General features: G+C 44.7%; 1 protein-coding gene across 1 annotated transcript in view; it reads left to right on the top strand.

Annotated features, from left to right (window-relative positions):
• Window positions 1–1,229: 1,229 nt before the first annotated feature.
• Window positions 1,230–17,810, top strand: part of LOC309415121 (urea transporter 2-like) — a gene marked incomplete at its 5' end in the record, with an annotated part of 35,727 nt that continues 19,146 nt past the window's right edge. Inside the window, 9 exons of the mRNA XM_082012569.1 lie at window positions 1,230–1,395; window positions 3,711–3,900; window positions 4,375–4,503; window positions 6,945–7,137; window positions 8,003–8,150; window positions 10,249–10,383; window positions 11,921–11,970; window positions 12,836–13,091; window positions 13,581–13,595. Of these exons, the coding sequence (XP_081868695.1) occupies window positions 1,230–1,395; window positions 3,711–3,900; window positions 4,375–4,503; window positions 6,945–7,137; window positions 8,003–8,150; window positions 10,249–10,383; window positions 11,921–11,970; window positions 12,836–13,091; window positions 13,581–13,595 (1,282 nt within the window). The remainder of the gene's footprint in view (window positions 1,396–3,710; window positions 3,901–4,374; window positions 4,504–6,944; window positions 7,138–8,002; window positions 8,151–10,248; window positions 10,384–11,920; window positions 11,971–12,835; window positions 13,092–13,580; window positions 13,596–17,810) is intronic.

Raw genomic sequence — 17,810 nt, 5'->3', positions numbered from 1 at the left:
ACATTCAGAGCCACAGATATTTTTACCATCTGCCTGTCAGTGTTTCTCCCTGCAAATCACCCTTCCCTTCAGCCAGGCATCCCTTCCCAACCTTCCGCTTCTGCTGCTGCAGGCTTTAACGCTGACAGCCAGCCTGAGCTACCAAAAAAAACAGGCTCCCACCAGAAGGTGGTGCCCATATCCCACGAAACACGGGGCAAGCACGTCCCAACGCAGTTCACTTTTGGGCAACACCTGGAAATCCAGCCACACTTCTCCAAAATGACCAGAGCAAAACCACAGACCAGCTGATGCCAGACTCCCTCAGAAAGCGGGGTGGCATTTTTGTGGATGTCACCTGCAGTGTAGCTCACTGGGGTGCAGTGCAGTGTATTTTCTCTTAAGGGTTTATATCTTAATGGACTTTTTAATGAACAGAGCCCTGCAACTGTAGTTAGGAATTTAATAAAGCCATAATCTGCCTGGATATTCACTTGCTATTTAAAGAGGACACAACCCTGAACCAATGTGTCTTTGTCTAAAGCCACACACGGATGCTGATTTCTGTGCAACACTTTGTTGCTACCCCAGTTTGCTCTTGATGGTCTATCAAAGGCAGATACGGGATGAGGAGCATGGAAAGACCATAGATTAGCTGTGATATATGAAGGCACCAGCTCAAAACATCAAGAGGGATACAGGCTTCAGTCAATCCTCCAGTATTTTCTTGTCTCCTGCTGTATTGGCGATTTGCATTTCTTCCCTCCAGCTCGCTGCTAGCCAAACATCAGCAGGCTCCCTCCTTCGTAGCTGCAACGGCAGCTATACCTGGCCAAGCAGAACTGGTCAGCATGCAGGTACCACTCGGTTACTTGGCAAATGCTATGTCCCCCATCCAACCAGCAGCTTGTCACGAGCTGCATCAAGAGCTGAAGTGAGGGTGGGATGCTGCAGGGCACCCGTGTCACATCCCTCTTCCCCCTGCAGCTCTGTGCCACAGCTCCATGACAGCGGTGGGTCATTTCCCAGTCCTCACCCCGAGAGGAGACACCACTGCCCAGCGCAGCAGCACACACCACTCTTAGCAGTGCTTCAGGCAGGTGCCTTCTGCATGAAATATCCCACCTCTGAAAAAGGATATCACCATAGAGCTCTAAAGTACAGCAGAAAGTTGCCAGGGCACAACACAAAAGGTTTTCTAACACGTGGGTTTGTGATTTACAGTTACCTCTTCTCACCACTCAAAAAAGATGGAGCTTGGACAGATCGTTGTGGCTGAACGTCCCGGTGAGAGGCAGCTGTACACGGAGAAGAAGCCAAGAGCCCAAGACCTGCTGGGGAGAAGCAGAAAGCGGATCCACCAAGTTTTCGGGTATCTCTCAGGAGAAATGAAAGAATATGGAGAGTGGATGAAAAGTAAGCACAGGGATATGTTTGGGGCACTCTGGCTAGGAAGAGCTAGCTGGGAACATCTAAATTGCCAACAGTACCTTCAGTGCTGGGGCTCGAGACAAGGGGCTATTTCACCCCCTGAGGCAGAGCGGAGGCGGCACGGTCCGAGCTCACTGCAGGCTTCTGGCTTTTTGACCCAAATCATTTTATCCTCCTGAAGGGGATCTCACTGCATCCTCTTGCCATTACCATGGCTGCAAGCATAATTCAGCACAGGCAAAAGACTCATTTTACACTTAATCAGTTATGTGTCATTAGCGTCCCATTCCTTACAGTGGTGCCCAGACTCACACGTCAGGGTTGGGGATTTAGTCTTGTTTGTAAGTGCTTTGGATCAGCAACCATCTCCTCGTCCGTGTGTGGGCCAGCGATGGGGACTTCACTCCTGACTGTGCGGGCAAAGGCTCTTCTATTACTAGCCTTGGGGGAGCAATAAGTACTGTGGCCGTTATGTTGCTATAAAATACAAAGCAAGCACTGATCTCAGAGGTTTACTGTCCAGACAGGAATAATACATGAGCAGATGGTCCATGTTAACTGGAATTATTGGGGATTTGGGGCTTTGAGAGGCTACGTAGGACTGCGGGTCCTCTGTCAAGGCTAGGTTCGTTAGCAGTACCACTCCAGCAACGGGAGAGAAATAAGAGGCAGCTGTGTACAGCCAGGCTGTGCAGTGGCCAACGCTGGCGGAGGAGGTTGGCTGAGATGCCTCCAGGCAGAGAGCTCATCAGGTTGGCAGTGTGATCCCCAGCCACAGGGAGACATTTCCTCCTGCTTTCTCTTTACGCCAGTGGTCCGTGCTTGGTAGACAGCTTTTCATACTCAGTGTCCTGAAAAGCTCTGGCCACTGCCCACTGGTTATATTTTAATACTTTCAGTTATATTTGTGTCTAAAATCATAAGCATTGCTGATATATTTCATAGCTCGACACCAAATGTTACTAAAAATTATTTCAGACAAGCCTGGTCATTTTTCTCTAGGGAACTCCCTTCTCTGTGGCTGTAACTGCCTGGGTGAGGGATGCTTGCAAAGGCGTCCCTCAACAAGCCAAGAGGCTCCAGTCTCTTGGGAGGGCTCTCCCAGTGATGCTGAAGAGATGCAGAGTGGCACCTGGCCCTTCAAAGATCCTCTATTTAGGCTAATCTCATCAGAAAGCAAACCTTGAGACTTGACAGTAAATACAACACAGGGAAGTGGAAAAGGAGGGAGTGGGGAAGGGAGGAGTTTTTAGGAGTAAGTCATTGCCCAGATTCAAAAAGTAGTCTAGCACTTTGTGCTCTGTCTAACTAGCAGTCTAAACTGATTGAACTAATTTAAATTATTTAAGAAGATGAAAGCTGCATATACACCTTGCATGAACATATTGTACATGTAAGCAGCCCCTCTTTCACATTTATTCTCCTTGCAGCATGTTTAATAATGCACAGCAGTACAGAAATGGTTACACCTTTCCCAGAAGCATGGCAGGAAAAGACAGCAAGTCAATGTGCAGTAGAAGATCCAGCAGCAAAAAGTTATTGCAGTGCTACAAGACCCTCCTCGCCCCATAGAGATCATTAGGAGCACTGTACATAGATGCCCTCACCCCACACACATCCCACCTCCACCCTGTACTCACCTGAGGTACCCAAGCTTGGTGCCCATTTGCTCTGTCTGGGTTCAATAGTCTTCTCTGAGGAGCAACGGCTCTTTGTCCTTTGGAAACGCCTCTTTCCCCTGACTACAGCCCAAGCTATAATAACTATTATCTTAATTTAGGTTCTTCAGTTCTCAAAATACTTTTTAGACACCTTTGACAGTTTGACCCCGTCTCCTGTATACAATGTCCCTCCATGTTCTTGGTCTCTAAAACAGCAGAAGCGTTTCCTTTTCATATTTCCCTATCCATGTACAAACTAGTTTCAGTCTCTGCCTAAGTCCCTGTCTGCATCTGAATTATACACAAAAAAGGGACTGTCTCCTCATTAAATTCATAGCAGAATCTTAAGCAATCTAACATGCAAGAAAGACTACTCTTTGACCACCGTAAATAAACCACTTTTTTATGAATCCCTCCATGAACTTTATAGCAGTGCCCAGTCCATCTCTATTAGCTTTTCAAGTGCCAGATGCAAAATATGCTCAGGCAACAATAAATTAGAGACCAGTTTTACACTTCTGGTGATACATCGCCTCTATTCTATGGCCAGAAAGTGACTGTAGAGATGAGTGTGCTTTGGTGGAGTCCTTCAGAAATGATGCCTTATCACCAGCTTTTTTATTTTATCATCTCCTCCAGATAAGCCCCTAATGATTCAGCTGGTGGACTGGATCTTGCGAGGGACTTCTCAGGTGATGTTTGTCAACAACCCTTTCAGTGGGCTGATCATTTTAGTGGGGATCTTCATCCAGAGCCCCTGGTGGATGCTCACAGGCTGTACTGGAACAACTGTGTCGACATTAACTGCGCTGGCCCTCAGTCAGGACAGGTAGGTGGTACCTTACATTCAGGCACTTAATAAGAATTGATCCTTATGGTATCAGGAGCCTACTGATGGGTCACAGCCCCACATTTGAGTATGTTAGAGACAGCAGACTGCTGTTCCTCATGGATGGTTTAGAAGCAGTTATGTGAGGACAGACCTGTTGATCCAGGTTGTCCCCATAGTTGGCTGTCTTTGTGAGAGCAGACAGTTATCTCTCCCCGGTAGCCATCATCACAGTCATGTAGATCCGTTGGGTCACGGGAAACCCCCTGGATCATGATCATTAACAGTCTCCAAACTCCTGCCGTCTACACACCAGTGCAATGCAATACGGCAGTTACCTCACTGCTTCTTCATCCTTCCCCTACACTCCCTTCACGGGGAGCAGGACACCGATAAATTGTGTTTCAGTGGGTCCCTGTGGCAGGTCACCTTTAGCACAGCTTGCTACCATGTAAACATTTCTTTCCATCACAGATCAGACATTGCAGCTGGGCTGCACGGCTATAACGGGATCTTGGTGGGACTGCTCATGGCCGTCTTCTCTGACAAGGGGGATTATTACTGGTGGCTTCTTCCTCCTGTGGCAGTTATATCAATGGCCTGGTAAGTGTCACTTGTCCTCCTATGGACAATTCTCAGAGAATGAGAAGTCCTGCTACATACAGCTTAAATACGTTGGAAGTCCCCTCTGCCCAGTCCCCTACACCAGCAGCTCCAGCCATGGTGGAGCTGGAAAGAGGCATTAATTGATGCACGGAGCTTGTGAGGCACATTGGTAGGAGGTTGAGTGCACAGAGAACGTTGATTATAGCACACAGACAAAGCAGCCCCACGTCAACACTCTGCAAATGGTCCTCATCAGCTGGACACGTGCACGGTGGATGTCACCGTGCCCAACACTGCAACGGTTCTTCCTCATCCAGGCGCACAAGTGACCCGGTGCTCTCCCTTGGGCTGAATTCAATCTTCCCCCTCTCAGATGTGCAACCAGTCATGAGCAAAATTAATTCCTCCAAGTAACTCTGAATGCCAGACAATGTCCTTTCAGGATTAAATTTACCATTTCTAAATATGGACCCTACAGCACTGCAGAATCTATTTAACAACCTTAACTGAAATTAATTCAAGAGTCACAGTTTAATCACTGTTAGCAATAAGATGCAAGTCAGTATTGCATTTCACTGCTTTTAAAATCAGATTTTTTTTTTCATATTTTATTTCTTCAGTCACTCTCAGCAAAGGTCATTTTGTAAAAACCTCTCAAAACCCAGAACATGTTGCAAGAATGTTTAGTTTGTCTTGTCTGCCAGAATTCCTTGGGGCCTTTTGTTCAAACTTTTCTTCGTTCTTTTAGTTCACAAGACTCAAGGGTAGAGCTGAAAGATTTTACAATTAGACATTTCAGTGATTTTTTCAACCGATGCTTTGAATTTCAGTTTTAGAAGTCAGCATTTCTTTCACTGTTTCTTTTTTTTTTCTGACAAGATGTATAACTGGCAGAAGCCTTGTATTTCAGCACAGAAATTAGGACACTGTTTTCACTGAGCTGCTGATTTTTTTCCTACATCTACAAGCAAGGAAATCCGTAAACTGCTCTGGAAACCAAATTTGTCATGAAAGAATAGGCTTCATCTGGGATTACACAGGGAGAACAAAGCATTTTTTCCACTGATAGTATCGACACAACAGGACACAAGATGTTGCTTTTGAAATGCCAAATAGTTTGGGTGGGGTTTTTTTATTAGAACCAGAATAACGACCTTCTAGGACTCAAATGCAGCTTCTGGAAAAATTCAAGTCTACACTGAATTTTTGTAAGCTGTGAGGTGTCCACTGCTACTTGGAGGTTGACCATATGAGCTGCTCAGCTCACTTACAACAAAGCCCATTGCTGTCAAGGACAGGACCTGGATTTTAGCTCTTTTCCATAAGCTTTCTGGGCACCATAAAAAACAGATATTATCTTGCCAATAGGCTAGCACAAAGGCATTCATGCAGGACACCCACTTCAAGTGGAAATAAGGCAGTCTGGAAACATCCTAAGGAAAGCAGATCTTCTGAAATTTATATCCTGGTTTCCTGGTGAAGTTTATATCCCATGTTCTACAGCCAAGAACTTTGGGAAAAGTCATGGTATCTCAAGGTTTGCATGCTTTTTAGTGTTCAGTCTCTAAATATTTTGAGGGTCACCCCGAATACTTTATATGCTAAATATATTCAATCATGTTTCTTAAGAATGAAGCCCAGTCAGAAAATGCAGTATGACTTTGGGTAGTACCTGGGCAGCACACAGAAACAACAGTCTCATTGACATAAGCAGGAACATCAATCAAAGTCTGGGTCATGCCTGGCACAACACCTTTCACAGCTCTGTTACAGTGGTAACTTTGTCTTATATTCTATCAGACTTCATATGTCCTAAGGACTCCTTATTCCACCCAAAGAGTGTCTAACATAGTAAATATTTTACATCTTTCTTAATGGATCACCTCTTCAGTTTTATTTCTCTTTCAGAACCACCTTCCAATATCCTTCAAACCATTTAAACAAAAAAAAAAAGCAAATTAGGTAGTTTCCAACTCCTCTTGCTTCCTCAAGACAGCAGCTTTTTTAGACCATCTACAGTTCTTCATGTGGCATTCCCAAAATTCGCTCTTACGTTTCTTGTTAGATTTTTCTACTGAATAAGAAGCCAGATTACCTTTCTCCATCCATGCCTATGTGCTGTACTGGATGCATTCCTTCATCGACTCCCTGAGATCAGCTTAGCTAGCAGAGCACTTGCAGACTAGCCAACTGTCCTGAGAGAAGGGTGTAGAGTTTACACCATCCATGAATGGATGTGATAGTTGTTGCAAAAAGATGAACAGCATTCTGCAATTGTCTGATGCAGACCAACATATTAAAGGCATTCACTGCCTGATGTTTCTAAACGGAATGGCATTGGCTTGCATTTACCAGAGCTTATGACCAAAGTGGTAGGCTGCTTCACCACTATAATTGTTATGAACAAGTTATGTTTGTTTCTCTTCTTCTGTTCTCAGTCCAATCCTGTCCAGTGCTTTGGGATCCCTCTTCAGTAAATGGGACCTTCCTGTTTTCACTCTGCCCTTCAATATTGTGGTGACTTTGTACTTGGCAGCCACAGGACACTACAACCCCTTCTTTCCGACAACTCTCATCAAGCCTGTAGAGTCAATGCCCAATATCACCTGGTCTGCAATCAATGTGCCACTGGTAAGCTTCACTCCAACAGATTTATGCTATTTCATTTAAAAGGTGAGCAGGAAGTCATTCAGCTAGGGATAACAATTTAACGTGGGTCAGAATGGCTATATGATATGTACAGCCAGCAGCAAGTCATAGAAATACATGGCTCTGTTCAGTCCATAGAGGAGAGTGTCATAAAAGTCCCAGGGACAATCCTGGCTGATCCAGCAGAAAAGCTGATCAAGCCTGAGGGAAGAGAGATGCTGAACCTCTCACTCCACCCAAAATTAGACTGCCCCAAAACAAGTCTTGAGTGCTGCCAACGCAGAAGCACATCTGGATATGCACTCCCACTGGCCAGATGTGGTTAAAAGAACACCAGCAAGACAGTCAGTGACAATATGAAAAGACAGAAGAAACATCAGGATCCTGAAGGGATAGAAAATCATTTATACCCAGTCCTCTCAGGTCTAGAGCTAGCTCTGGAGGATCACCTTCCCAAAGCAGCATAAGGGTATCTGATATGCTTCATATAATACATAAGAAACTCAAATCAGCCAGGCCCACCATAGTATTGCTAGGAAGGTTACCATTTTTCTCCCTCACTAAAGTCACCCCACAAAAAACAAACAAACAAACAAACAAACAAAAATGATTCCCCACCCCCCCATCCACCATATTACCATCCCAGTAGAAAAAAAGTCCATCTTGGACTGATGAAGTTCAAATCAAAGACTGAACTAACTCTGATGAAGGGCATGAGTGCCCACATTTACCCATCAGTCTCACTCAGAGCCAGGGTTGCTTCCTTCATTTCTAACCAAAAGCTTGGACAAAATACCTGCTGTGTCCTTCTGAGTACAGAGATAGAATAACACATCCTTTTTTGCAGCTCTTGCAATCCATCCCAGTCGGTGTTGGTCAAGTGTACGGTTGTGAAAACCCCTGGACTGGAGGCATCTTCCTTGTTGCTTTACTTATCTCATCCCCACTTATTTGTCTACATGCTGCAATTGGATCGACAGTGGGGATGTTTGCAGGTTAGAAATATTTACCAAAGTAATTTTTAAAGTAGGTTATCTTATATGACTCTGTCCAGACTTTAGAGTTGCATGGGCTTGGATGTACTTGGGACAACCACAGCCAGCAATCAAGCCCCACGCAGCCGCTCGCTCACTCCCTCACGGTGGGACGGGGGAGGGAATTGGAAGAGTACAAGGGATAAAACTCATGGGTTGAGATAAAGACAGTTTAACAGGTGAAGCAAAAGCCGCGCACGCAAGCAGATCAAAACAAGGAATCCATTCCCCACTCCCCATGGGCAGGCGGGGGTTCAGCCATCTCCAGGGAAGCAGGGCTCCATCATGCGTAATGGCTACTTGGGAAGACAAACGCCATCACTCCGAAAGTCCCTCCACCCCTTCCTTCTTCTTTGTCCCAGTTTTATATCCTAGGCATAACGTCGTATGGTAGGGAATATCCCTTTGCCCGGCCTGGGTCAGCTGTCCTGGCTGTGTCCCCCCCTCCAGCTCCCCGTGCACCCCCAGCCTTCTCCTGGCAGCCCAGCACGAGAAGCTGGACTGTCCTTGACTGCTGAGCAACAACCCAAAACATCAGCACCTTATCAGCATTTTCTCATCCCAAATCCAAAACATAGTCTCATAATGTCTTCTGTGAAGAAAATTAACTCTAACCTGGCTGAAACCAAGACAACTCCCATTTTTGAAACTCTCTAAATTTGGAAAGCCTTACTGAAGGTCACACAACATGGTGAAGGCAAGAACAGAAGCAGATTTTCTTTAAGCTTATTAGATTTGTAGCTCAGGCAGGTGGTTTGTTCCACCTTGCTTAACCCTCCTGCTGTTAGATGCGATGAATCCCATGGAGATGATGATAAAGAAACCTAGAGAAATAGTTTTAGAACTGATCTCTTGCCACCACAAATGTTTTAAATTACCACCACATGCAGATGTCTACCTCAGAGCTGATCAGTCAATGAAAAGAAACAGGCTTTTCCAGAATGCAGTTCATTCTATTCTGCTGCAGATTTGTGAAAATAGCTAAATGAACGCCACTCAAAATGGCCTGTCTCTCCACTAACCAGAGAAACAATCTTAAGTTAGAGAGATGAATCTGACCCTTGAAGTTAGACAGGATTAATGCCACTTATGTGACCGATTGTAATAAAAAAATATGCTGGAATAAGTGTAGTCTGAGAAAATAACCTTGGAAAAGGCACAGACATCCAACAATAAGTTCTCTGTGCTCTGAAGCACTTTGTACAAGATGTGAGCTGCCTTATATTTGTTTTTTTAAACAAAACTATCTAAAATTTGTATGGTTAAGAGCATTCGGCAAGTTTTGTACAGGTCTGACATTTAACCTAGAAGAGAAAGGTCAGGGGAAAGTATCTGGGGATGAGCATGGCAATGAAACAGAAGACAAATGAGGACATTATAGCAGGAAATGTATTAACCTTGAGTGACATGAAGGTGGCCTGTGCACTACGTATTGTGCTCTGCTTTTTACTGGTACTCCTGAAGCCTCTGAGAAACCCTGCAGAAGTACCTATGAGGTCAGGTTTGGAGCAGACCCTCAGCTCCCAACCCAGTGCAGAATTTCCACAGCAATGATGGAGTGACCACATCTAGGATCTAGACCACATCTAGCAAAGGTCACTAGGAAGAGTTGGAAAACCCTGCTTTCTCCCACAAAAGACACTCAGCTGTGCCTCTGATATTCAAGATCAGGGTACATATGAGGTTTAAACAGTACACATGAGCACAGCTTTCTGCAAGAAGGACACTCAAGTGAGGAGGTCCTCCTACACTCTGGCTGGATTCTCCATCTGGTCATCTGGGGGACTAACTACAACATGGTGCATATGTAGAAAATTTTGCTTGAAATAAACCTTTGTGACTGGGACAAATTCCAACCCTAAGGACATTATCAGAGCTCCAAAATAATGAGCTTCCTTTGATTTCATCCTTCTTTGGCATGTGCATGTTATGCAAATGTGAGCGTGGTTATATTTGTCTAGATGTCATAGGGAAGAGACAATGGATTCCCAGAGAGTGACGGGTCCTCCTGCAGATACTCCTCATACCTGACCTCACAGCCCTGCCTTTTGTCTTGCAGCACTGAGTATTGCATCACCATTTGACAGCATCTACCTTGGTTTACACAATTACAACTGCGCCCTTGCGTGCATTGCGATTGGGGGCATGTTCTATGCCTTGACCTGGCAGACTCATTTGCTGGCACTTGCCTGTGGTATGTATCTTTTACAAAAAATTTATGCAGCCCAGCAGTCGATGAGTAGTACAGGTTTAGAGTCAACTTTGGGCTACCACTCCGCTGGAAAACTAGGCACTATGCAAGAGCTATTTCTGTGACAGCGTCAGAGTTGAACGTGGATGTGCAAGCTGCAAGTGCAGAGAGAAAGGCCTTTAGGCCCTGATAACCTAAAAACATCTAAAAAGGGTGGAAATACTGTTTGTGAAAGGAGCACAAACTATGCCATGAGTGGAAGTTTAACAAATCAGCAACTCAACAGATTCATAGAAGCAGCCTTTTCATAATGGTATGTATCAGTAGAGGAAGCATAAGACAGCTGTTACACAAGGTCAGTTTAAAATCCATCTACCCAAAGACCCCATCTCCAACAGCAGCCAAAAAAGGACTCTATGGGAAGAGTTTAAGAACAGTGTAGCATATATAAAATGTCCACGAAGATTCACCAAGCCTCCAACCATTTGCATTTCAGTAGCTTTCTGTCCTGAACTCAGTTTCTGGATTGTTCCGTAGCTTTCCTTTCCTTGACTTTGTCTTGCTTTGCCATCTCTCACATCCTGGGCCAAGGAGGCCTATGGCTAACTGCTTGTGGTTTGAAGCCACAGGACAGACACTGGTGGATAATTTCATAGAATCATAGAATAGAATCATAGAATCATTTACATTGGAAAAGACCCTCAAGATCATTGAGTCCAACTGTTAACCTAACATGGCCAAGGCCACCACTAAACCATGTCTCTAAGAGCCACATCTACATGTCTCCTCCAAGGATGGTGACTCAACCACTTCCCTGGGCAGCCTGTTCCAGTGCTTGACAACCCTTTTCGTGAAGAAATTTTTCCTAACATCCAGTCTAAGCCTCCCCTGGCACAACTTGAGGCCATTTCCTCTCATGCTATCACTAATTACTTGGGAGAAGAGACCAAAACCCACCTCACCACAACCCCCTTTCAGGTAGTCGTAGAGAGTGATAAGGTCTCCCCTCAGCCTCCTCTTCTCCAGGCTAAACAACCCCAGTTCCCTCAGCCGTTCCTCATCAGACTTGTGCTCCAGACCCCTCACCAGCTTCGTTGCCCTTCTCTGGACACGCTCCAGCACCTCAACGTCCTTCTTGTAGTGAGGGGCCCAAAACTGAACACAGGATTTGAGGTGCAGCCTCACCAGTGCTGAGTACAGGGGGTCCCCTCTAATCCCCCACTGCACACAGGTCAAGTTGTGCCAATTAAGAAGAAATTAAAGATAAAAGAAATACCACCAGCACTTGCTCTTGACAAAACCACATTCTTCACCCAACATCCATCTCTACAGAGCAGATAGGACCAAATGTAGTCCACTTGGCCAGATGCAGCATTGGGACATTTATCTAATTGTTGAATTATAATATTAATCCTCATAACAGGTAGCTGTGAGAATCCTTTACTGTGCGTGTGGACAATATTACTATTTTAAATAATTTCTTTGGAGAGATGAGCAAGAATTTCCTCACTTTGAGCTGTTTTTGGTCTTCTTTTCTCAGCATTATTTTGTGGCTACTCCGGAGCAGCTCTTGCTAATGCCCTAGCTGTGGTAAGTTTGGGGGTTTTTTGTGGGATTTGTTTGTTTGTTTTAACTGTATTTAGATTTGTTATGATACAATGCTAAGGAAGTGCCCAAAAATTCTCCGTGTCAGTTTTGACAGCAATGAAGTGAGAATGCTGCAGGCAGTGGCAGGCCTTGTACAAATTCTGTGTCAGTTGAATTTTGCACTTGCAGACTCTGTAGCTGATAATAAGATTTCAAAGGCATTTGGAACACGTTATCCACAGTGGGACTGTGCATGTATATGTGAATTCCAGCAACAGTGTATGGTTTAAGATGCAATATTTCGTTGCAGGCAATATTTCTGAACAATTCCCAATGGTCTAAATTTTGACTTGCTGCTTCTGAGGCCTTTCTCCCACCCTACCCACAGATATTATTTAAGTTTGATCTGGATATAAGAACAAAAATGAGGGGGAGACTGTTCTCTGAAATACAAAATTGTCATATCTGGACAGATCAAGAAAGAGGTGAAGCCAAGCTTTGTTTCCTCTTTAAGACCTGAGAGATTAAAGCAAAACTGTATTTTAATAAAATAGATTTAGTAACTTAAAAGAAAAAAAAATTAGAACTAGCAGCTTGATGCATTAAATGTATTCATCTGGCATCCACTCGGTACCATGCAGGTCCCTGCAGAGGGGTTGCTTTGTTAAGCACACCTGCTTTTGGGATGCATCATCCTACGATGGTCATCCTATGACCATGACATCCTATGTCACACTGTCCTCAGGGACAGCACAGGCTTTCCCAGCTTCTCAAATGCAAGAATTTAGCAACCGGCAGAAGTAAGCAAAAGGAACGTGCAAAAAGAGGTACCAAAATGCACCTGTCTGTCTGTCCTTTCCCCTCCCAGCTTGGGCTGCCGCTCTGCACCTGGCCCTTCTGCTTCTCCGCACTTCTCTTTTTGCTGATAAATTCAGACAACCCAGCCATCTACAAAATCCCTCTCTGCAAAGTCACCTACCCAGAAGCCAACCGGATCTACTACCTGAGAATGAAGAGAAGAGCATCAGAGAGCAGGAGAGAAGAGCAGAAACGAAAGGAGCAGAAACCCTCCGGCGACTCAAAAATAAGCACAGGAGGCACGCCCCTGTGCACCCCCAAAACCCGCCATGCTTACTGATTTCCGCAACGTACAGTTTTGGGGCGGTTTTTCAGATGCTAGCCAAGCACACCACAGCCACAACCGCCACCCTTGGCAGCGATCTGCAGGCTGGGGTTTCGGCATCCCACGCTCTGAAGGAAACACGATTTGCCCTTGAGCTAAGCTTTCCAAGAAGCACTCAGGTAACATAATAACGGCTGCCTTATCAATCCACATGCTGTTAACTTGAAAGTCACCTCTTATCAATAATAATTATAGGAATAGGCAGAAGAACATTAACACTGACAAGAGGCTGTATTTTATTTCAGATGTGTAATTTAACAAAATAAATATGCTGAGAACTTGGTATCTAATAATAATAAATAATGTAAGAACTACATCAAGAGCTGCACTTCAAATTAAGAACATGTATATTTGAAAGTGGAATAAACAGACTGCTCTCTTCTTTTCTTGTGTCCCATCAGTGTCTAACCCTCTTAATCCCTCTTAACAGCTACAACATACACAGGTAAGTATTCTTACAGAGTGCATATTATTTTTGGTGCCATTTCTTGACTCCTCATTAAGCACCAAGACAATGAAGGTAGGAATATATATGCTTTAATCAGACTAGAAAAGTCACTAGCTAGCAATGATCAAACATTTTTATTTTCCTTGCATAATCTTCTGTCTTATAAATGGAAGATCTCTCTCCTGCTGAATGCAGGATAGCAGGTCTGAATCCCTACGTGCATCCAGTGGGAAATAAATAGGAGAACTTCATGAAAAGAATGAGATAAACATTTACTGCTGGTGGCAGTTACTGCAGTTCTGTCTCTCCCCTTCCTAAAGAAACAGTTCCCTTGCACTAAGCCACGAGCAACGAACAAGTCAAAGCCTCCCCTTGAAGTTTGTTGGGTGTCAGACCAGGATCTTCTCATGGGTCTTCAGTGTCTTGTTTGCCCAGAGAAACCTCACGAGGCATCATCAGGGTTAATCATGGGAAGCTGAGGACCCTCCTTGCCGAAGTTCTCCCTGGGGGCTGGTTTCTAATAGGCATAAGGTGTGAGGAGGACACTGAGACTCCAAGTGCTTACAACACGGAAGGGCCAATTGCCCTAAATAGGACTTTTCTTGGGAACCTTTTCCAAAACCTCTGCAAAACAAGCCTGACAGAAAGACTTCTTTGTTCTAAAGTCATTTCACATGATCAGTTTAAAGTCACAGACTCGAAGGACTTGAAGATTTAAAATGCAAAGAGACTATGCAACCACAAACATTCAGATCAGACACCATCCTTTCTGCCTCCTGATGTGGGGCTGTGTTGCAGATTCATCTGAGGGTCTCTGAGCAGGTAGGAGCCCAGCTCTCACCCAGCACATGCACCTTTTTAGAAAAGGTGAGCCTGGGTGCTGTTCATGGGACCATTTGTGCCTTTACAAGCAAAAGATCGGCAGCACCAGCAACTGCCAGCTCCTCTAAACTTCCCCTATAAGGAGCATCCAAGATTGAAGTCAGCCTGGGAGACAAAAATATGGTGCCATATATGTATGCTGAGATGCTTTTTAAACAGGTTGGGCCATTCCAGGGACTTCAGTAAAATTTAGGTCCTAATTCCTCCCCTATCTGGATGACAACAGATTTGAGATTCCACCTGGCAGGACAGCCTCACACATGAAGATACGTCCAAATTTCAGTAGCCAAGATAACCCTGTCAGTGAAAATTTAGGGATCCAGTGAGCTTTGTAGCCCTTATAACCCACCCTCAGACCTGAGTATCTGTGTTACACCTCTGTCCCATTTTAGACCTCATGCTAACCTCTGAACCTGAACAAATGCCCTCCAGGAAAGCACTGAGGGAACAAGCTGTCATTCCCATATGCCACAAGTCTTCTTGGAGACCAATAAAAGACCAAGAACCCCAACAGTCTGCTTGACATGTTAGCCATGAGACTTTTGTTGGCCCGGGGCAAACTAAGAGGACTAGGACTGACCACAGCTCAATAACTGACCTATCTCTGTTAGAGGGAGGAAGACCTAACAACAGATGTACGACTGCAGCAAGCAGAAAAGCAAAAGCACTTATGGTGGTCAAAACCTCCCATGCAAGCCCCAGCAGCCTCCTGGAGATGCTGAGCTTGGACAAGCAGCAGGAGCCCAGAGGCACAGATGTATTTCTGTAACACAAGAGCAAGGGATGAAAACCTCTGATTTAAGAGAAACAGAAAACAACCCAGGACCCAGGCACTGGACAAAGGCGGTTAAGCCTTTAAGCTACCGCAGAGGACCGATGTAAATGGATCCACGTTCCCAGCCAGTGTTAAGTTAAAGGGCATTTGTAGGCTGCATGTGCAACTGCTTAATCCTGCACGGTGACTCCAAAAAAAGCAAAAACACCATCAGAAAAGGTGTCAGCAGGCAGGGAAGAAAGCAGAGAGCCACAGGGGAACAGGTTGCCAAGCTACCCTTTGAGCCATGATGCCAGCAAACCAATGCTAGTAAAAAAGCAGTCTCCTATAGCCACTATAGACTGCAAGATCAGGGACATCCCAATGCTACTGCTGCTGTAGAGAAAGAGAGAGAGAGAGAAACTCATGAGGTGATACACAACTGCCTGAACACCTTCCCTCTATAGTAGTCCATGAGAAATAAAGCAGATGCAAACTGGAAGGACCCATTTATCTGCTCTCCACACTTTAATTTAGCTCATACACAATCCAGCATTAGAGAAAGCTTTGAATAGTATCAACACAAAGTTGCAAAAATACTATAATAGTCAGCTAAAATAATGCTAGAACCATATTTTTGAAGAAAAACCTCAACTGTGGTTAGTTATGCCAAGCATGTTATTTCCTTAAAAATAAGAGTGAAGTCCAAGCACAATATGGCTACTGGAAAGAATTTGTCATGTAAGAGCCACTGCAGACATTAATTCCTCAGCCACAAGCAAACCCATCCTGAAATCAATTAGTAAAGCAATTTCTAGAGTTCAAACCATCCATAAAAAATAGGGTATAAACAGCTTTATGAAGTCCCTAGCTAATCAAAAGATATGAGTACCTATAGCCAGTACTAATAATTCTTGAAAACAGCCAAGACAAATCAAGTGTCTCCTGGAAGGGAGCAGTAGACAATAAAAGCACTAACTGAAGTTATCAGCGGTAGCCCCAACAGCCTGCTGTCTATCAAGCTCTACAGAAAATATTCATTAAGAAAAGAAAATGTACAGGTTTCAATGGGACTAATCATTTTTAGCCAGTTCCCAGAGATCTAACATAAAACAAATATACTCATAAAAGAAAAGAAAAGCCTAAAAACAAAAGCCTCTTCTACAGCTAGAGCCATCACTCCACCCAGCTCACCTCCACAGAAAATGAAATAAATATTCCTGTACAAATCAATGCCTGGCCTAGCAGCTGCATATATAAAAACAACCTCCTGAAAACTTGCCTTCAAAATCTGAACAGCGGTAGCAAATGGGAACAGACTAAACAAAACTAAGGAATTCATTTTTTTTTAGCAGGATACCTCCCCAGTGAACAGAGACCATCTAGTCTCTTATCCAAGGAGTCCAAGGTAAAAACACTATGTGCACTATGTGGTTCTAAGAAAAATGCTTACTTTATTGCTCCGAATGTCATTTTTCTTACTCTTCTATTCGCTCCTCACCCTCTAAAAAAAAATCCAAACCAACTTTGCTCTTTCAGAGGACGTTCCCAGCTCTTCTCACATAGACATAGGTGCTTCTGTCGATAAGATTGGTCACAGAACCTCTTACAGAACAAGGAGAGGCAAGTGCTTTAGATATCCAGGCCTGGGTATCGATGACTCCAGAATGACTTACCTGTTAATTACTCTTCATGAACAATTAGCAAAGGTGCGGTGAGGGCATGTAGAGGGGAAGGATTTGCCTTCTGAGTGGACATTAGTCGTAGCAGAGGTCAGACCCATGCTGCCATCCACACTGGATCATCCCAGTTGCTGGAGCATGGTGTTTACCACCTGATTCCTCCATCTAAGTAACTTTTTTGAGACCCAACAACCCTTTCAGGTACTACTGGGATCCAAAGCAGACAGAAACAACAGTACAGAGGGAGACCACTATAGGAGATGGTGACGCTTCTCAAACCAGGGAGGACACCCAAAGCTGTAGGGCTGGAAAACCTCCTGCTACGCTTTTAAACAGCGATGGGGAGAAGTGGCTGCAGGGCTGTAAGGGGAGTGAGAGCCAGGCAAAGCGCAATGGGTTAAAGTCTGCTGCCACTGAGCTGGTTTCCGTGTTGGCCTCCACTCTTAAGCTGCCAGAGCGGCTCTGCAGCAGAGCCTGGGCCCTTCCCTGACGGCTCTGTTCAACCTCACTGAGAGCTTAAAGTAAGTATTGTCTTTTTTTCAGCCCCGCTGCAACATCAACGCCTTTTCTTCCCATACCTGCAACTACAGATGGGTGCAAATGGCAGTGTGAAGCTGTCGGACAGGGAGGGCAAATGCCCCCCTCCCAACTCCTGGGCAGCCAGTGCGTGGAGCCAGGCAGCACCCTGGCAGCCACCAGCAAATATCAGGAAGGGCTTTATGCTCCTGAGGGGTACCTCAGCAACATGGGGCCTCACCACAAGCTGAAAAACCCCAAACTTGACAACGTGTCCAAATAAGATAAGTACCTAAAATTCCCAGCTGTTGGGAAGTTGCTGTGTGCTTTGCCCATGGCAGATATCTCTGGTCTGTAACGACAGACATACTCCCCCAC

This window comes from Phaethon aethereus, assembly GCF_964289735.1.
Source record: "Phaethon aethereus genome assembly, chromosome: W".
Classification (NCBI taxonomy): domain Eukaryota; kingdom Metazoa; phylum Chordata; class Aves; order Phaethontiformes; family Phaethontidae; genus Phaethon; species Phaethon aethereus.
Note: the sequence above shows the minus strand (reverse complement) of the source record. Positions and strands in the feature narration are given on the sequence as shown.